General features: G+C 40.8%; 1 protein-coding gene across 28 annotated transcripts in view; it reads right to left on the reverse strand.

The window, feature by feature from the left end:
- SUGCT (succinyl-CoA:glutarate-CoA transferase) overlaps positions 1–14,171 on the reverse strand; it is a 529,555-nt gene that overhangs the window by 443,244 nt on the left and 72,140 nt on the right. For all 28 annotated transcript variants that reach the window (XR_015733898.1, XR_015733900.1, XR_015733901.1 and 25 more), the window contains exon 9: positions 568–663. Coding sequence is in view for 21 of the 28 variants with exons in the window: in XM_034415734.2 (XP_034271625.1) it covers positions 568–663 (96 nt within the window). In the remaining 7 variants the exon portion in view is untranslated. The remainder of the gene's footprint in view (positions 1–567; positions 664–14,171) is intronic.

Consider the following 14,171-nt stretch of genomic DNA (forward strand, 5'->3'; position numbering starts at 1 on the left):
TTGGATTTTACTGATTAGATAGACTTCTTGTTATAGAAATGGCCAGTTTATATAAAAGTAAAAAGTTGAGATTCATTGTTATTTCTTATTCTACTGCACCAAAGGGAGTCAGGTGTCAATGATCTTTCTTTCTTTCTTTCTTTCTTTCTTTCTTTCTTTCTTTCTTTTTCCTTTCTTCTCTATACTTTTCTCTTTCCTTTTCCCTCCCCTACTTTTCCTATTATTTCTTTTTGTATTTTATATTATAAACTAATAAAAAGAAATACACCTACCTTTTCTATTTGTTAAATCTATAGAATGAAAATGACTACTTAAGTAAGATATAAAACATGATGGTTTTATACAGGCATAAAAATATCAAAGATCATAAACTTCATCTCGCTACAGCTAACCATTTCAGTCATTCAAATTCAAATTCTTCTTAATAATCTATTACAATGTGTGCATATATGCACAATCTGCAATATGTAGATGGGGAACAATTTTAGATGAGAAATTGATTCCAAAATGTAACATAAAGACAAAATGAAGAAAACAGACTTAGCTTTAAACAATTCATTAACTCACCTGATAGGGTACAATACTTGCATGTGCAGTACCCCATCGTATGGCTTCTGTTTTGCAGTTTAGAAAATTGCTTGCTATATAAGTAAGGCAGGCAACCTGCAAAGATTTGAAATAGAACAGATGTCAAATTCTGATATTATAGACATAACGTAAGTTTGTGTTTTGTGTGTGTGTATTCAGCCAACATAGTATTATCATACTAATTTATTACCCCACAAATCTCAGCCTTCAAGAGTCTTCTTAGAATATTGGCCGATTACCGAAAAATACAACAGTTGGCAATTAATTACCAAAAGAACTAAAGTAGTGGTCTTTGCTAAAAAGCATAAAAAATATAAGTGAAATATTTCAGGAAACAAAATTGAACAAGATAAAGCAACAAATATATAAGGATGGTCCTCAAGACTACTGGCTTTTGGAAAAAAAATATATGGATTCATGAAATAATTAGCACTGAGGAACTCATAGAAATATTGAGGTTTTTTCATGCCCAATGCAATGAATGAAAAAAAGAATTGAAATTGTTTGAGGCAAAGGTTATGACTCAGATACTGGTAGTTTTCATTTAGCAACCACAATTGGGATCAGCAGCACTACTTGAGCAAACTAGTCCCTAAGTGAGAAATCACATGACCACAATTGTGCTTTCTTATTCCATACTCCCATATCTTTTAATATCCATACTCTGGCACTGGGATAATTAGCAAAAAGAAAAATCTTTGTATTTACATCCACTGGAGAGAAAGGGATTACAAGATAGTGAGCAGGTACACAATGGGAAAGACATTTCAAAAACAACATGCTGATGCCAGCAGCTCCGATAGTCCTATGTAAACAGGACTAGTGAATTCCCTATTGTGCGCTTACTCTCTTGTAAACCCTTTCTCTCCAATCTCTCTGATATGGGGGGGGGGAATTCAAGCAATTTCTATAGGCAGTCTCTTCTGTGCCTGATCCTTACCCAAATGGCTCTCAACTAGATATTTAACCATGCTGATATTTCCTACACAGCAGCAAGCATTTTTAGAACCTAACATATTTTTATCTGTTGCAAGTTAGCCAACATTCCTTTATCCAGACGCTCTTTCCCTGAGATTCATATTCAGAAGTACCCAAAATGTTTTGTTGTACTGTTCATACAGTGTTATCAAGGTAGCCATCAATCTTTCATCTTTCTTTTATTAGAACATATGCCAAAATAATCAGATGTTTTATCTTATTTTTCTCTTTTCAGCAATTAGCCTAACATTATGCATAATGTAGTTAAACTTTGTGTCGTAGCTATTAAACAAACTATTACAGAATTGGATTTGCTATAACAAAGAATAAATATTAGGCCTAGGGTGAATTACGCTATATATTAATTGAATTTTACAGAGGGTTTTAAATAAGTTTTTATTATGCTATATTACTTAATGTAATTTTGCTGCTCAGTTCTTTTATTGTTCTGACAATTTATTGAATAAATTTGTTTATTCAATAAACAAATTGTTGTTTAAAATAAAAAAAAGCTTTGCATCAAAACATTGTTCTTTGTCTTATAGAGTAAAAGGAAATATATGTAGACAAGTTCATACGCACATCCTTGCTCCCTCCCTCAAGCATTTAGCCATTTCCTCAGAACTATACTCACTGGCATCCAAGCCAGTATTTCAGCTGCTGGCTAATTGAGCCACACTCCAGCATTTTAAAGGACTTGCTGATGTTCAGAGGCAGCCTCATCTAAACCGATCTTTGGAGCTTACAAAAGCCAAATGCTAAAACAGAGTAGAAAAAAGGGTGTACAGAAAAGATAAAGGGAAATGGCCTACAGAGAAAGAAATGGCTACAGATTGGCAACTATTACAAGCAGGAAAGGGAACTTTCATTCAACTGACAGGACCACAAGCTATGGTAAGCAGCATATCCTGGTTGGAGTCCTGCCTGGAGCTTGGAGGTTTGCCTGGAGCTAGGCAGCAACCATTCAACACTGAACAACCACATTGAAACTGCAATTAGTGTAAGAACATTTGGAAAATCTGTTTTGCGTTCTGAGTTTTTCTGCAGCAATTTAACTATCTATATTGTAAATCAGAATGTTTATATTTGGCAGGTATTTAAGAAGGCACAAAATAATGCAAACAAAATCTACTCTCATCTAGCAACAATCATCAAGACTTATTTAATTCATTACCAGATAAGTTTGTGCTAAAAACAAAAAATATATATCCATGAGAAATATAACTAAAATAATTTCCAAACATTATTTATTTGTTTATAATTAAATTAAATTAAATTAAATTGCCACCCATATCATATATATAACTCTGGCTGGCTACAATTAAAAGAATAAAAATTGAGAACAAGATTTCAAAACAATAAAAATGATATAAATATAATAGCCAAGAAGATTAGTAAACACTCAAGAAAGTCATGGCATAGGTTCACCCATATTATCAGAGTCCAGGCTTGATGACAAAGCTAGGTTTTTATGACTTGTGAAACACCAGCAAGGGGAGATGTTTCAGAGAGTGGGCTCCATGGCAGAAAGGTTTTCCTTCTGGTCCTACCAGGTGACACAATCTTGCTGACAGGAGCATAAAAACCAATTGTATTGTCCAAGCCCTTGAAATCATCTATCATAAATAGCTTATCCCTTAACTCGAGTGGAAAGTGGAACAATGGAAGACATAGTTAATAATGTTCTCCACCTGACTAACACTACAAGGACAGAGATGCTATTCAACATAAATTTTCCTTCAAAGTATGTGGAAGGCATAGACTGCAAGCAAAAAGATGTAAACCCCTTCTTCAATGGGACACTGGAATATTAATTAGATACTGGAGATGATTCTCTGTTTTTTATGATTAAGCTAAGATAAAAACTGGATGATTACTGCACTGGCAAATTTATTGGTATCGTTTTCAAAAAGTCATGTTTTGTCTGTTTCAAGAGGCACGTTCCCCCAGGGGGGTTACTGAATACATTTGTAGGATGGGTGATAAGAGTTTAGTTCATTGCTTTCCAAGTATATAATAAAGAAAATAATTTGGCAAGGTAGGATTCCTGAAAGTTTTTCCAGTTTCTTGTAGTGCTTCAACAATGCAAGATGTATTCGAATAGTGATGGAAGGTAAGGTTATTTCCATCCTTGGATAAATAGGAGAGATACCGTTCCTAATAAAGTTATAAGTTTATTGTTTAATTTTACAATAAGCTTGTCATTCCATTCCCAGATCTCTTGTCCACATAGCATCTGCACTATCAACTTGTCTTTAAATATTTTAAATACAGGCTACTACCTTGAAAAACTTCAGAATAGCAGGCACTAAATATTGGGCAGTTTGGCAAAATGGCAGTTAAGAGTGTTTTCCATACAAGGGATTTATGAAAGGTGATACTTTAGTATTCTATTGTGATCAACCCCAGTAAGAGAAGAAACCTTTTTGCCCTTATCTTTTGTGGCCCAAAGTCTAAGAATTATCAAAACAATTATAGATACTTTGTCATACAACTAAAGTGATACGACTATATCAAGTCAAATCAGTGTTGCTACACTATTTTCTAAGGTCTATTATGTAAACATTTAAAAGATATAAATTATTTTTAGCATCAAGACATGATTAATTGATGTTCTACCATATTTGGATTTTCATGTTTGAAATCATACTTAGGCTGTCTCTGAACTTGGTTGTTTTCTTCCAGATGTTTTATTATCCAAACAGATATCATCATCATCATCATGTTGCCTAGTTTGGATAAGGAAATGTCTTTAAGAAAACAACCAAACTCACAGTGCACCCCTTATTTCAACTCTGAACTACAAATATTCCCCTCTATCATGATCACACACTACAGTAAGCCATATCAAATATTCATATTTGATTTAGCATGATACATAAGCCAATCAGTCTGGTTTGAAAATAATTATGTCAATAATAATACAAAACCAGCTAATTGTACTGTACTCATTGAACTATGGCTAAGTAAGCATGACTTTTTATAATGCATGTAATCAAGACCATTTTTTTAAATAAGGGGAAAGGTACTGTATCATTGGTCTAAATATAATAGCAATTTTCTTAAGCTACAAAATGAGAGAATTTATCAGTATATCAAGACCTACCTAGTGGCGATAAAAGCGGCAAAATTTAATTATTTTTCCGCTCTTATCGCATCTGCAGAGAACCACCCAGCTGCTCTGTTTAGGGTGACCCACTCCCTTCTTCGGAGGGGGGGAATGCGGGAAAATCCCTTGCAGGGTTGAGCTGAGGATTTTGTGCAATTCCTGCATGATAAAGTCGCTCAGATTCGGGAAGGCTTGGACTCCGACTAGGTGAATCCAGGGGAGGAAATGGGGGTAGGTCTTGAGAATATTATCTGGGAAGAGTTTGATCCTGTGGCTCCCGAGGACGTGGACAGGATTCTGGGTAGGATTAGTACTGCCACATGTTTACTGGACCCGTGTCCCTCCTGGTTGGTACTGGCCTCCCAGGAGGTTACACGAGGCTGGCTCCAGGGGATTATAAATGCTTCTTTGAGTGAGGGTGAAGGTTGTTGAGTGTGGTGGCACGACAGCTTCCCTGGTACCTGGATGAAGCTATCTATCTAGACCCGTACCAGTCGGGCTTCAGGCAGGGGTACAGCACGGAAACGGCATTGGTCGCATTGGTGGATGATCTCTGGAGGGCTCGGGACAGGGGTTGCTCCTCTGTCCTAGTCCTATTAGATCTCTCAACGGCTTTTGATACCATCGACCATAGTATCATGCTGCAGCGGTTGAGGGGGTTAGGAATAGGAGGCACCATGCTACGGTGGTTCTCCTCCTTCCTCTTCGACCGTCCGCAGTTTGTGTTGGCAGTGGGGCAGAGGTCAACCTTGAGGCGCCTCGCGTGGGGGGTGCCACAAGGGTCGGTCCTCTCGCCCCTTCTGTTCAATATTTATGTGAAGCCGCTGGGTGAGATCATCCGTGGTTTTGGGGTGAGAGTCCATCAGTATGCTGATGACACTCAGCTGTACATCTCCACCCCAGACCACCCCAATGATGCCCTTGATGTGATGTCCCACTGCCTGGAGGCCGTGAGGGTCTGGATGGGGAGAAATAGGCTCAGACTCAATCCTTCCAAGACCAAGTGGCTGTGGCTTCCGGCGTCCCGATATAGTCAGCTGGTGCCATCGCTGACCATTGGGGGTGAATCTTTACCCCCCCACACATTCTGGGTGTCTTCCTGGATGCACGGCTGTCTTTAGAAGAACATATGACGACCGTGGCCAAGGGGGCTTTTTATCAGGTTCGCCTGATCAGCCAGTTGCGGCCCTTTTTGGACCGGGATGCCTTACGCATGGTCACTCACGCCCTTGTCACTCCCGTCTGTAATGCTCTCTACATGGGGCTCCCCTTGAAGAGCACTCGGAAGCTCCAACTGGTCCAGAATGCGGCCGCGCAGGTGGTTATGGGCACGACTCGTTGCGCCCACGTGACACTTCTCCTGCACGAGCTGCACTGGCTCCCAGTGGTCTTCCACGTGCGATTCAAGGTGTTGGTTACCACCTTTAAAGCGCTCCATGGCTTAGGACCTGGATACCTTCAAGACCGACTTCTGCCACGAATAGCCTCCCACCGGCCAAATCGCTCCCACAGAGAGGGACTCCTCAGGGTGCCATCAGCCAAGTTATGTCGGCTGGCGATACCCAGTGGAAGGGCCTTCTCTGTGGGAGCTCCTGCCCTGTGGAACGAACTGCCCCCGGAAATACGCAAGATCTCCAACCTCTGTGTGTTTCGCTGTGCCCTTAAGACCCTGCTGTTCCGCCAGGCAGGGCTATCTATGTAAATGATTTTAAATTGGGTGTTTTAAATTTTCGGTTTTAAATTGGGCCGAAATTGTTTAATACTTTTAACTATTTTTAAACTGTTGTTTGTACCTTGTGTTTTTAATTGGCTGTACACCGCCGCGAGTCCTTCGGGAAAAGGGCGGTATATAAATTAAATTATAAATAAATAAATAAAGTGACCCATGGCTGCAAAATCAAATGTTGGTTTGTCAACTAAGCGAAGCAAAATCTTTCTATTGGTTTGTATGAAATATAATTACATGTGTAATCATTGTTACTTTTAATTACTGGTTTTACACGCTTCATTAAGGGTTTCCAGTATTTTTCCAAGAACAGAATTGCAATGATAGCTAAACTGTAAAAAGATAGGTTGTCTGTGATTAGTAAAATTATTTCTGCAGTATAGACACAAAGGAGAGCTGGAAAAATGCTTGAATATGCTCCCATCTGTCATGACATTTAGGTTCTGAGAATAGAAATTGCATCTCACCTTTTGAAATACCATTAATGCCCCAAGACTTCTAAATATTTTACCACCTTTCAAGCAGGAAGACAAAATAATACTCATTATCAAACACTATTCAAATTTGAAAATATATTGGGTATATTTTCTTTCCATTCTGAGAAAGAAATCCATACAAATGATCCGAAGGCATTAAAGCAGATGTTCTAAAAATATAATTTCAGAATTCATTCACTTGTACAGAAAAATGTGCCTATGTGTGTGTGTGTCTCTGTGTGTGTGTGTGTGTGTGTTTATGTCTGTTATTATGTCTGCCTACATTCCCTTAACACTTTTTCTCAAATAACTGAAGAGAACATAGAATTTGAATTTTTCTGTTTTTAAACCATGAAGTATGTTCACATACTTCACATATTCAGCTTTACCTACCAAATAAATTAAATTCCATACTGTGTTGTTAAACTGCCTGGCAGTTTAACACTATACTGAGTGCCAGAAGGTAAAAACCAGACAACAAAGTCAGAACAGTGTTTTAATGGGCTTTTTAAATGCTTTCAGTATTATTACTGTAACTCAACTAACTTTTGTCAATTTGATGTGTAAGCTTCCATATAGGCATACGTTGTAAAAGATCCATGGTTAGATGGGGAAATGATTTCATTCACATCATTTCCTTTTTTTGTAATTACTTGTGCACAGGAATGCAAATGGTATATTCAAATATCTTTTAAAAATTTGATTCATTCCAAATAGTCTTTTTCTTCAAAACTAACAATCACCAGGCTTCAGAGCATTCCATCAGCCAAGGGCCCAGGGGAGGGGCGGGGGGGGGTGGCAGTTATTATTAACGAAGATCTGGGTCCGAGGGAGACCACTGTGCCTCAGATAGCCGGATGTGAGTCCCTCCTTGTGAGGTGGGGTCGTGGGATTCAGATGGGCTTGTTGCTTACGTACCTGGCTCCCTGCCACGTGGCAACAGCCCTACCTGAGCTACTCGACGTGATAGCCACGGTGGCAGTAGATACACCCAGGCTTTTAGTCATGGGTGATTTCAACTTGCCATCCGTCGGTGAAACGTCTGAGGTGGCTCGGGAGTTCATGGCTTCCATGACGGCCATGGACCTGACCCAGTTAGTTCATGGCCCTACTCACAGGAGAGGTCACACTCTGGACTTGATTTTTGTCTCTGGCCAGTGGTTGAGAGGTCTTGTTATAGGGGATATAGACATGAAACCCTTGTCATGGACTGGCCACTTGCTCCTTCGCCTGGATCTTTGAACCACTACCCCTCGCCGCAGGGAGGCGGACCCAATTAGATGGATCTGCCCCAGGCGCCGGATGGATCCTGATAGGTTCCAGATGGAGCTTGGGCCATTTCCTGATGATCTAGCACATGACTCAGCCGAGGACCTGGTAGCCGCCTGGGATCGGGCGGCTGGTGGGGCTTGGACCGAGTCGTGCCTTTGCGGCCTCTGACCCAGTGCTGATCCTGGGCGGCTCCTTGGTTCACTGAGGAGCTGAGGGAAATGAAGCGCCGGAAAAGACGCCTGGAGAGCGGTTGGAGGGCCAGTCTCACTGAATCTGATCGAACACTGGTAAGGTCGCATATTAAGGCCTACCTAGTGGCGATAAAGACAGCAAAGTTTAACTACTTTTCCGCCTCTATTGCGTCATCAGGGAATCGTCCGGCCGCCCTGTTCAGGGTGACCCACTCCCTGCTCCATCCGGGAGTGTGTGAGGATCCCTTGGAAGGCAGGGCGGAGGATTTCGGACAATACCTGTATGACAAAATCGCTCAGATTCGGGGGGATTTGGACTCTGACTGGGTAGATCAGGGCAGGGTGACGAGGAATAGTCTTGAGGGAGGAGTTTGATGCTGTGACTTCTGATGATGTAGACAGGATTTTGGGGAGACTTAGTGCGGCCACATGTTTACTGGACCCGTGTCCCTCCTGGTTGGTACTGGCTTCCCGGGAGATTACACGAGGCTGGCTCCAGGGTGTTATCAACGCTTCGTTGAGTGAGGGTCACTTCCCCACTGCCTTGAAAGAGGCGATAGTGAGGCCTCTGCTCAAGAAGCCGTCCCTGGATCCGGCAATATTGGCCAACTATCATCCTGTCTCCAACCTTCGCTTCATGGCGAAGGTTATTGAGAGTGTGGTCGCGCGACAGTTTCCACAATTCCTGGAGGAAACATCTTATCTAGATCCATTCCAGTCGGGTTTCAGGTCTGGGCACAGCACGGAAACGGCATTGGTCACGTTGGTTGATGATCTCTGGAGGGCTCGGGACAGGGGTTGCTCCTCTGTTCTGGTCCTGTTAGACCTCTCAGCGGCTTTTGATACCATCGACCATGGTATCATGCTGCACCAGCTGGAAGAGTTGGGGGTGGGAGGCACCGTGTTGCGGTGGTTCTCCTCCTTTCTCTCCGACCGGTCGCAGTTTGTGTTGGCAGGGGGGCAGAGGTCGACCTCGAGGCCTCTCATCTGTGGAGTGCCGCAGGGATCGGTCCTCTCGCCCCTTCTGTTCAACATTTATGTGAAGCCGCTGGGCGAGATCATCTGTGGCTTCGGGGTGAGATACCACCAGTACGCTGATGACACCCAGCTGTACATCTCCACCCCAGGCCACCCCAACAATGCCCTTGAAGTGATGTCCCAGTGCCTGGAGGCTGTGCGGATCTGGATGGGGAGGAACAGGCTCAAGCTCAACCCTTCCAAGACTGAGTGGCTGTGGCTCCCGGCATCCCGATATAGTCAGTTGACTCCATCACTGACTATTGGGGGTGATTCTTTGGCTCCCACAGAGAAGGCTCGCAATCTGGGAGTCCTCCTGGATATGCAGTTGTCCTTGGAGGAACATCTGACAGCTGTAACCAGGGGGACCTTTTGTCAGGTTCGCCTGATTCGCCAGTTGCGGCCCTTTCTTGATCGGGATTCCCTGTGCACAGTCACTCATGCCCTCGTCACCTCTCGCCTTGACTACTGCAACGCTCTCTACATGGGGCTCCCCTTGAAGAGCACCCGGAGGCTCCAACTGGTCCAGAACGCAGCAGCGCAGATAGTGACGGGAGCAGCATGGCGCTCCCATGTAACATCGCTCCTGCGTGAGCTGCACTGGCTCCCGGTGGTCTTCCGGGTGCGCTTCAAGGTGTTGGTCATCACCTTTAAAGCGCTCCATGGCATAGGGCCTAGCTATCTTCGAGACCGCCTGCTGCTACCGACGACCTCCCAGCGACCCGTGCGCTCCCACAGAGTGGGCCTCCTCAGGGTGCCATCAGCCAAACAATGTAGGCTGGTGACCCCCAGGGGGAGGGCTTTCTCTGTGGGGGCACCTACCCTCTGGAATCAGTTGTCCCCAGAGATAAGGAGAATCCAAGACATCAGTGCCTTCCACCGTGCCCTTAAAACCCATTTTCTCCAGCAAGCCGGGCTGGCTTAAGAAGAAATTTTTAAATGTTTTAATTGATAGTGATTTTTTAATTTTTGGGCCAAATTTATAGATATTTTAATTGTTTTTTAATATTTGTATTGCATGTTTTTAATTCTGGCTCAGGGAGTCCTCAGGGAGAAGGGCGGTATAGAAATTGGAAAAATAAATAAATAAATAAATAAATCATAACTACTGACAAAAAAGATATGAAAAAGAAATAGCAATGCTAATTGTACACTGTTGCACTAGATGAACTGTACATTTTCCTTCATGTTCAGTAAATCATTGAACACAGACATTTCAACATATATTAGTGTTTAAACAAGAGTTGTGTCTACAGTGTGAAACAAAGTAGCAAGACAACATATCAAATGTATCACCTTTTTACTTGATTTTTGCATGCAAAATTTAGTATATCTGGACAAGGTCCAGTATTCTGTATCCAGGACCATTGTGCAAGTCAGCGGCCTCCTCAGTGACCATGTTGTTTCAAGGAATATTATTATGTATTCAGAATTTGTTCATTATCTTTTTAAATGGAAATAAGGATCAGAATGCTTCCTATTTATTATTTTATTTTATTATTAAACTTTTATTTTTTTTATTTATTATTAAAGTTTTATGCATTCCATCCCCTGCACAAGATGACGCATATCAATCTTACCCAAGTCAGAATTATTAACAAACTTTAAAAATTATCAAGCAGAAATAAAAAATATTTACTGTTGTTATAGTAACTGCTAGTAACTGTAAAGGAAGATGAACAAATGTTAAATTTAGTCTTGTATTCAGATTTATTTAAGATTGGAGTTTAAAATTTGGAGAAACATATTCTCTTTTTCCCTCTTACTAATGGAATGGAATTAATAGCAATAAGAATGAACTAACAGAGTAAAGAGTACTTTAAAGAGTAAAGAAGCCCACCAAGGAACTGAACGACTACAGTTGCTCTAACATCTGTAGTCATGAAAACCTTTGAAAGGCTAGTGCTGTCCCACTTGAAAACCATCATGGTTCCACTGTTAGACCCCTTGCAATTTGCATACCGAACAAATAAATCGACAGATGATGCTGTTAATACGGCTCTGCACTACATCCTACAGCATCTTGAATCTCCAAAGACCTATGCAAGGGTCCTTTTTGTAGACTTTAGTTCAACATTCAATACCATCTTCTAGACACACTTCTAACTAAGCTAAACCAGTACCTGAACACACTTGCAAGTGGATCATAAACTTTCTAACAAACAGAAAGCAGCAGGTGAAGCTAAGCAGAATCGCATCAGATACCTGTACAATTAACACAGGGCTCCCCGAAGGCTGTGTGCTCTCCCCACCTCTCTTCTTTCTCTATACCAATGACTGCATCTCTAACGATCCATCTGTTAAACTACTGAAGTTCGCAGATGACACAACAGTGATCGGTCGCATTCGAGACAATGATGAATCCACATACAGACAGGAGGTTGAACAACTAACCTCGTGGTGTGACCGGAACAATCTGGAATTGAACACACTCAAAACCGTAGAAATGGTGGTAGACTTTAGGAGAAACCCTCCCATACTTCCACCTTTCACGATACTAGATAGCACGGTATCAACAGTAGAGACCTTCAAATTTCTAGGTTCTACCATATCGCAAGATCTAAAATGGACAGCTAACATCAAAAATGTCATAAAAAAAGCACAATAAACAATGTTCTTTCTGTGCCAACTCAGAAAGCTCAAACTGCCCAAGGAGCTGCTGATACAGTTCTAAAGAGGAATTATTGAGTCTGTCATCTGCACCTCTATAATTGTCTGGTTTGGCTCTGCAACCCAACAAGACAGACACAAATTTCAGAGGATAATTAGAACTGCAGAAAAAACAATTGCTACCAACCTGCCTTCCATTGAGGACCTGTATACTGCACATGTCAAAAAGAGGGCTGTGAAAATATTTACAGACCCCTCACATCCTGGACATAAATTGTTTCAACTCCTACCCTCAAAATGACACTATAGAGCACTGCACACCAGAACCATTAGACACAAGAACAGTTTTCTCCCAAATGCCATCATTCTGCTAAACAAATAATTCTCTCAACATTGTCAAATGTACTATTAACCTTCTCATCGTTCCCACAACCTATCTCCTTCCACTTATGACTGTATGACTGTAATTTTGTTACTTGTATCCAGGGGTGAAATGCCTCGGTTTGGACCGGATCACCCGATCCGGTAGCGATGGCGGTGAGTGGATTGAAGAACCAGTAGCAAAAATCCCTGCCCGCCCCCCCTGCCCAACTGAGCCATGCGATCATCAGAGACTTTTTTTTTACCTCTTCAGCCAAAGAGGTTGTAGAAAAAAATGCTTTTAAAAGGCTCTGACGATCCCAGCTGAGTTGCCTGATCGTTAGAGGCTTTTAAAAGCGTTTTTTACAACCTCTTTGGACAAAGAGGTTGTACAAAAAATGGTTTTAAAAGTTAAAAAAAAAAAGTTGGCCACGCCCACTCAGTCACATTATCCTCCCACCAAGCCACGCTCACAGAACCAATAGTAACAAATTTTATATTTCCCCACTGCTTGTATCCTTACAATTTATATTGATATTGTTTCCTGATTGCTTATTTGTACCCTATGACTATCATTAAGTGTTGTACCTTATGATTCTTGATGAACGTATCTTTTCTTTTCGGTACACTAAGACCATATGCACCAAGACAAATTCCTTGTATGTCCAGTCACACTTGGCCAATAAAACATTCTATTCTATTCTATTTTAAAAAGAAATGTTTGTAAAATTGTTTTTCTTTTCACCCTATCTTAACTCCTTTAATGGTAATTTCATGGCTTGTTTTCGTTTTCACATTAACTGCAAAACTGCAAAATTGCTGATGAAAACTTGAATTCACTTAGCAACTGTTTCAAAGAGGATATTTCAGCAATTTTTCCTTTTTTTTTTATCCCACATGATTATCTTTCTTTTATAAAAATCCACTTTTATATTCAGATAAAAATCTGGTCATTTTAAATATACTCAGCCAAATATAAAAGTGACAAAGTTGTGCTTGTGTACAAATGAATACAGGATATGTGGTACATAGATTTGTGTACCATTCTACAGACACTGATTTATAAGGGATTGCATGGAAATGAGCCAATTAACACCAAAAGGTGTAGCATTTTGAATTAGGGGTAGACTTTACACTTTTGGGCCACAGAAAACTGGAGAATGGAACTTAGAGGTTAATGCTTTATCAATTACTGGGTGAGATTGAACGTTTTTCCTTTTTTACTAATCCGAGAGGTATTTGGATATATTTCTTTCTCTTCAAAACTTATTTTCCAATCAAATGTGGTTCTTATTCACTTCATTACTTGTCTATACAGTTCTTTTGAAAATACCACAGAACTGCTTTCCCATTGCTTTCTTCTGAGAGGTTTTTTTCCAACTTCTCAGACTTGCCTAGAACCACTTGCTAAGACTTTTGAAACATACTAAACCTAATCTAGAGTTTAGTGTTTTTTCCTGTTTTCTACTTCAAAATGACCATTTTCAACAAATGCAATCAGAGGCAACACATAAAAAATAATGCTGCTTACCAAATGTCAGAAAATCTAAATAGTGCATGCAATTATGGATGTAAACCCCATCCTTTTCTATGGGATAACTTGCCATGGCCAATTTGCCGTGGCCAACCTACCACTGCCAACTTGCCGCAGGACAACTCACTGTGGCCAAGTCACCATGGGACAATTTGCCATAGGACAATTCAACAATTTAATTATTTAAAATAATTTTAAAATATTTTAATTTTTGTTATTGACATATCATTTTGTCCCTCCTTTTGCATTCTTTTAAAAATTATTCTGTTCCACCATTTCTTCAATATTAGCATAAATCTTATCTCCGTGG

Source organism: Pantherophis guttatus, chromosome 4 (assembly GCF_059756535.1).
Source record: "Pantherophis guttatus breed Tessera chromosome 4, ASM5975653v1, whole genome shotgun sequence".
NCBI lineage: Eukaryota > Metazoa > Chordata > Lepidosauria > Squamata > Colubridae > Pantherophis > Pantherophis guttatus.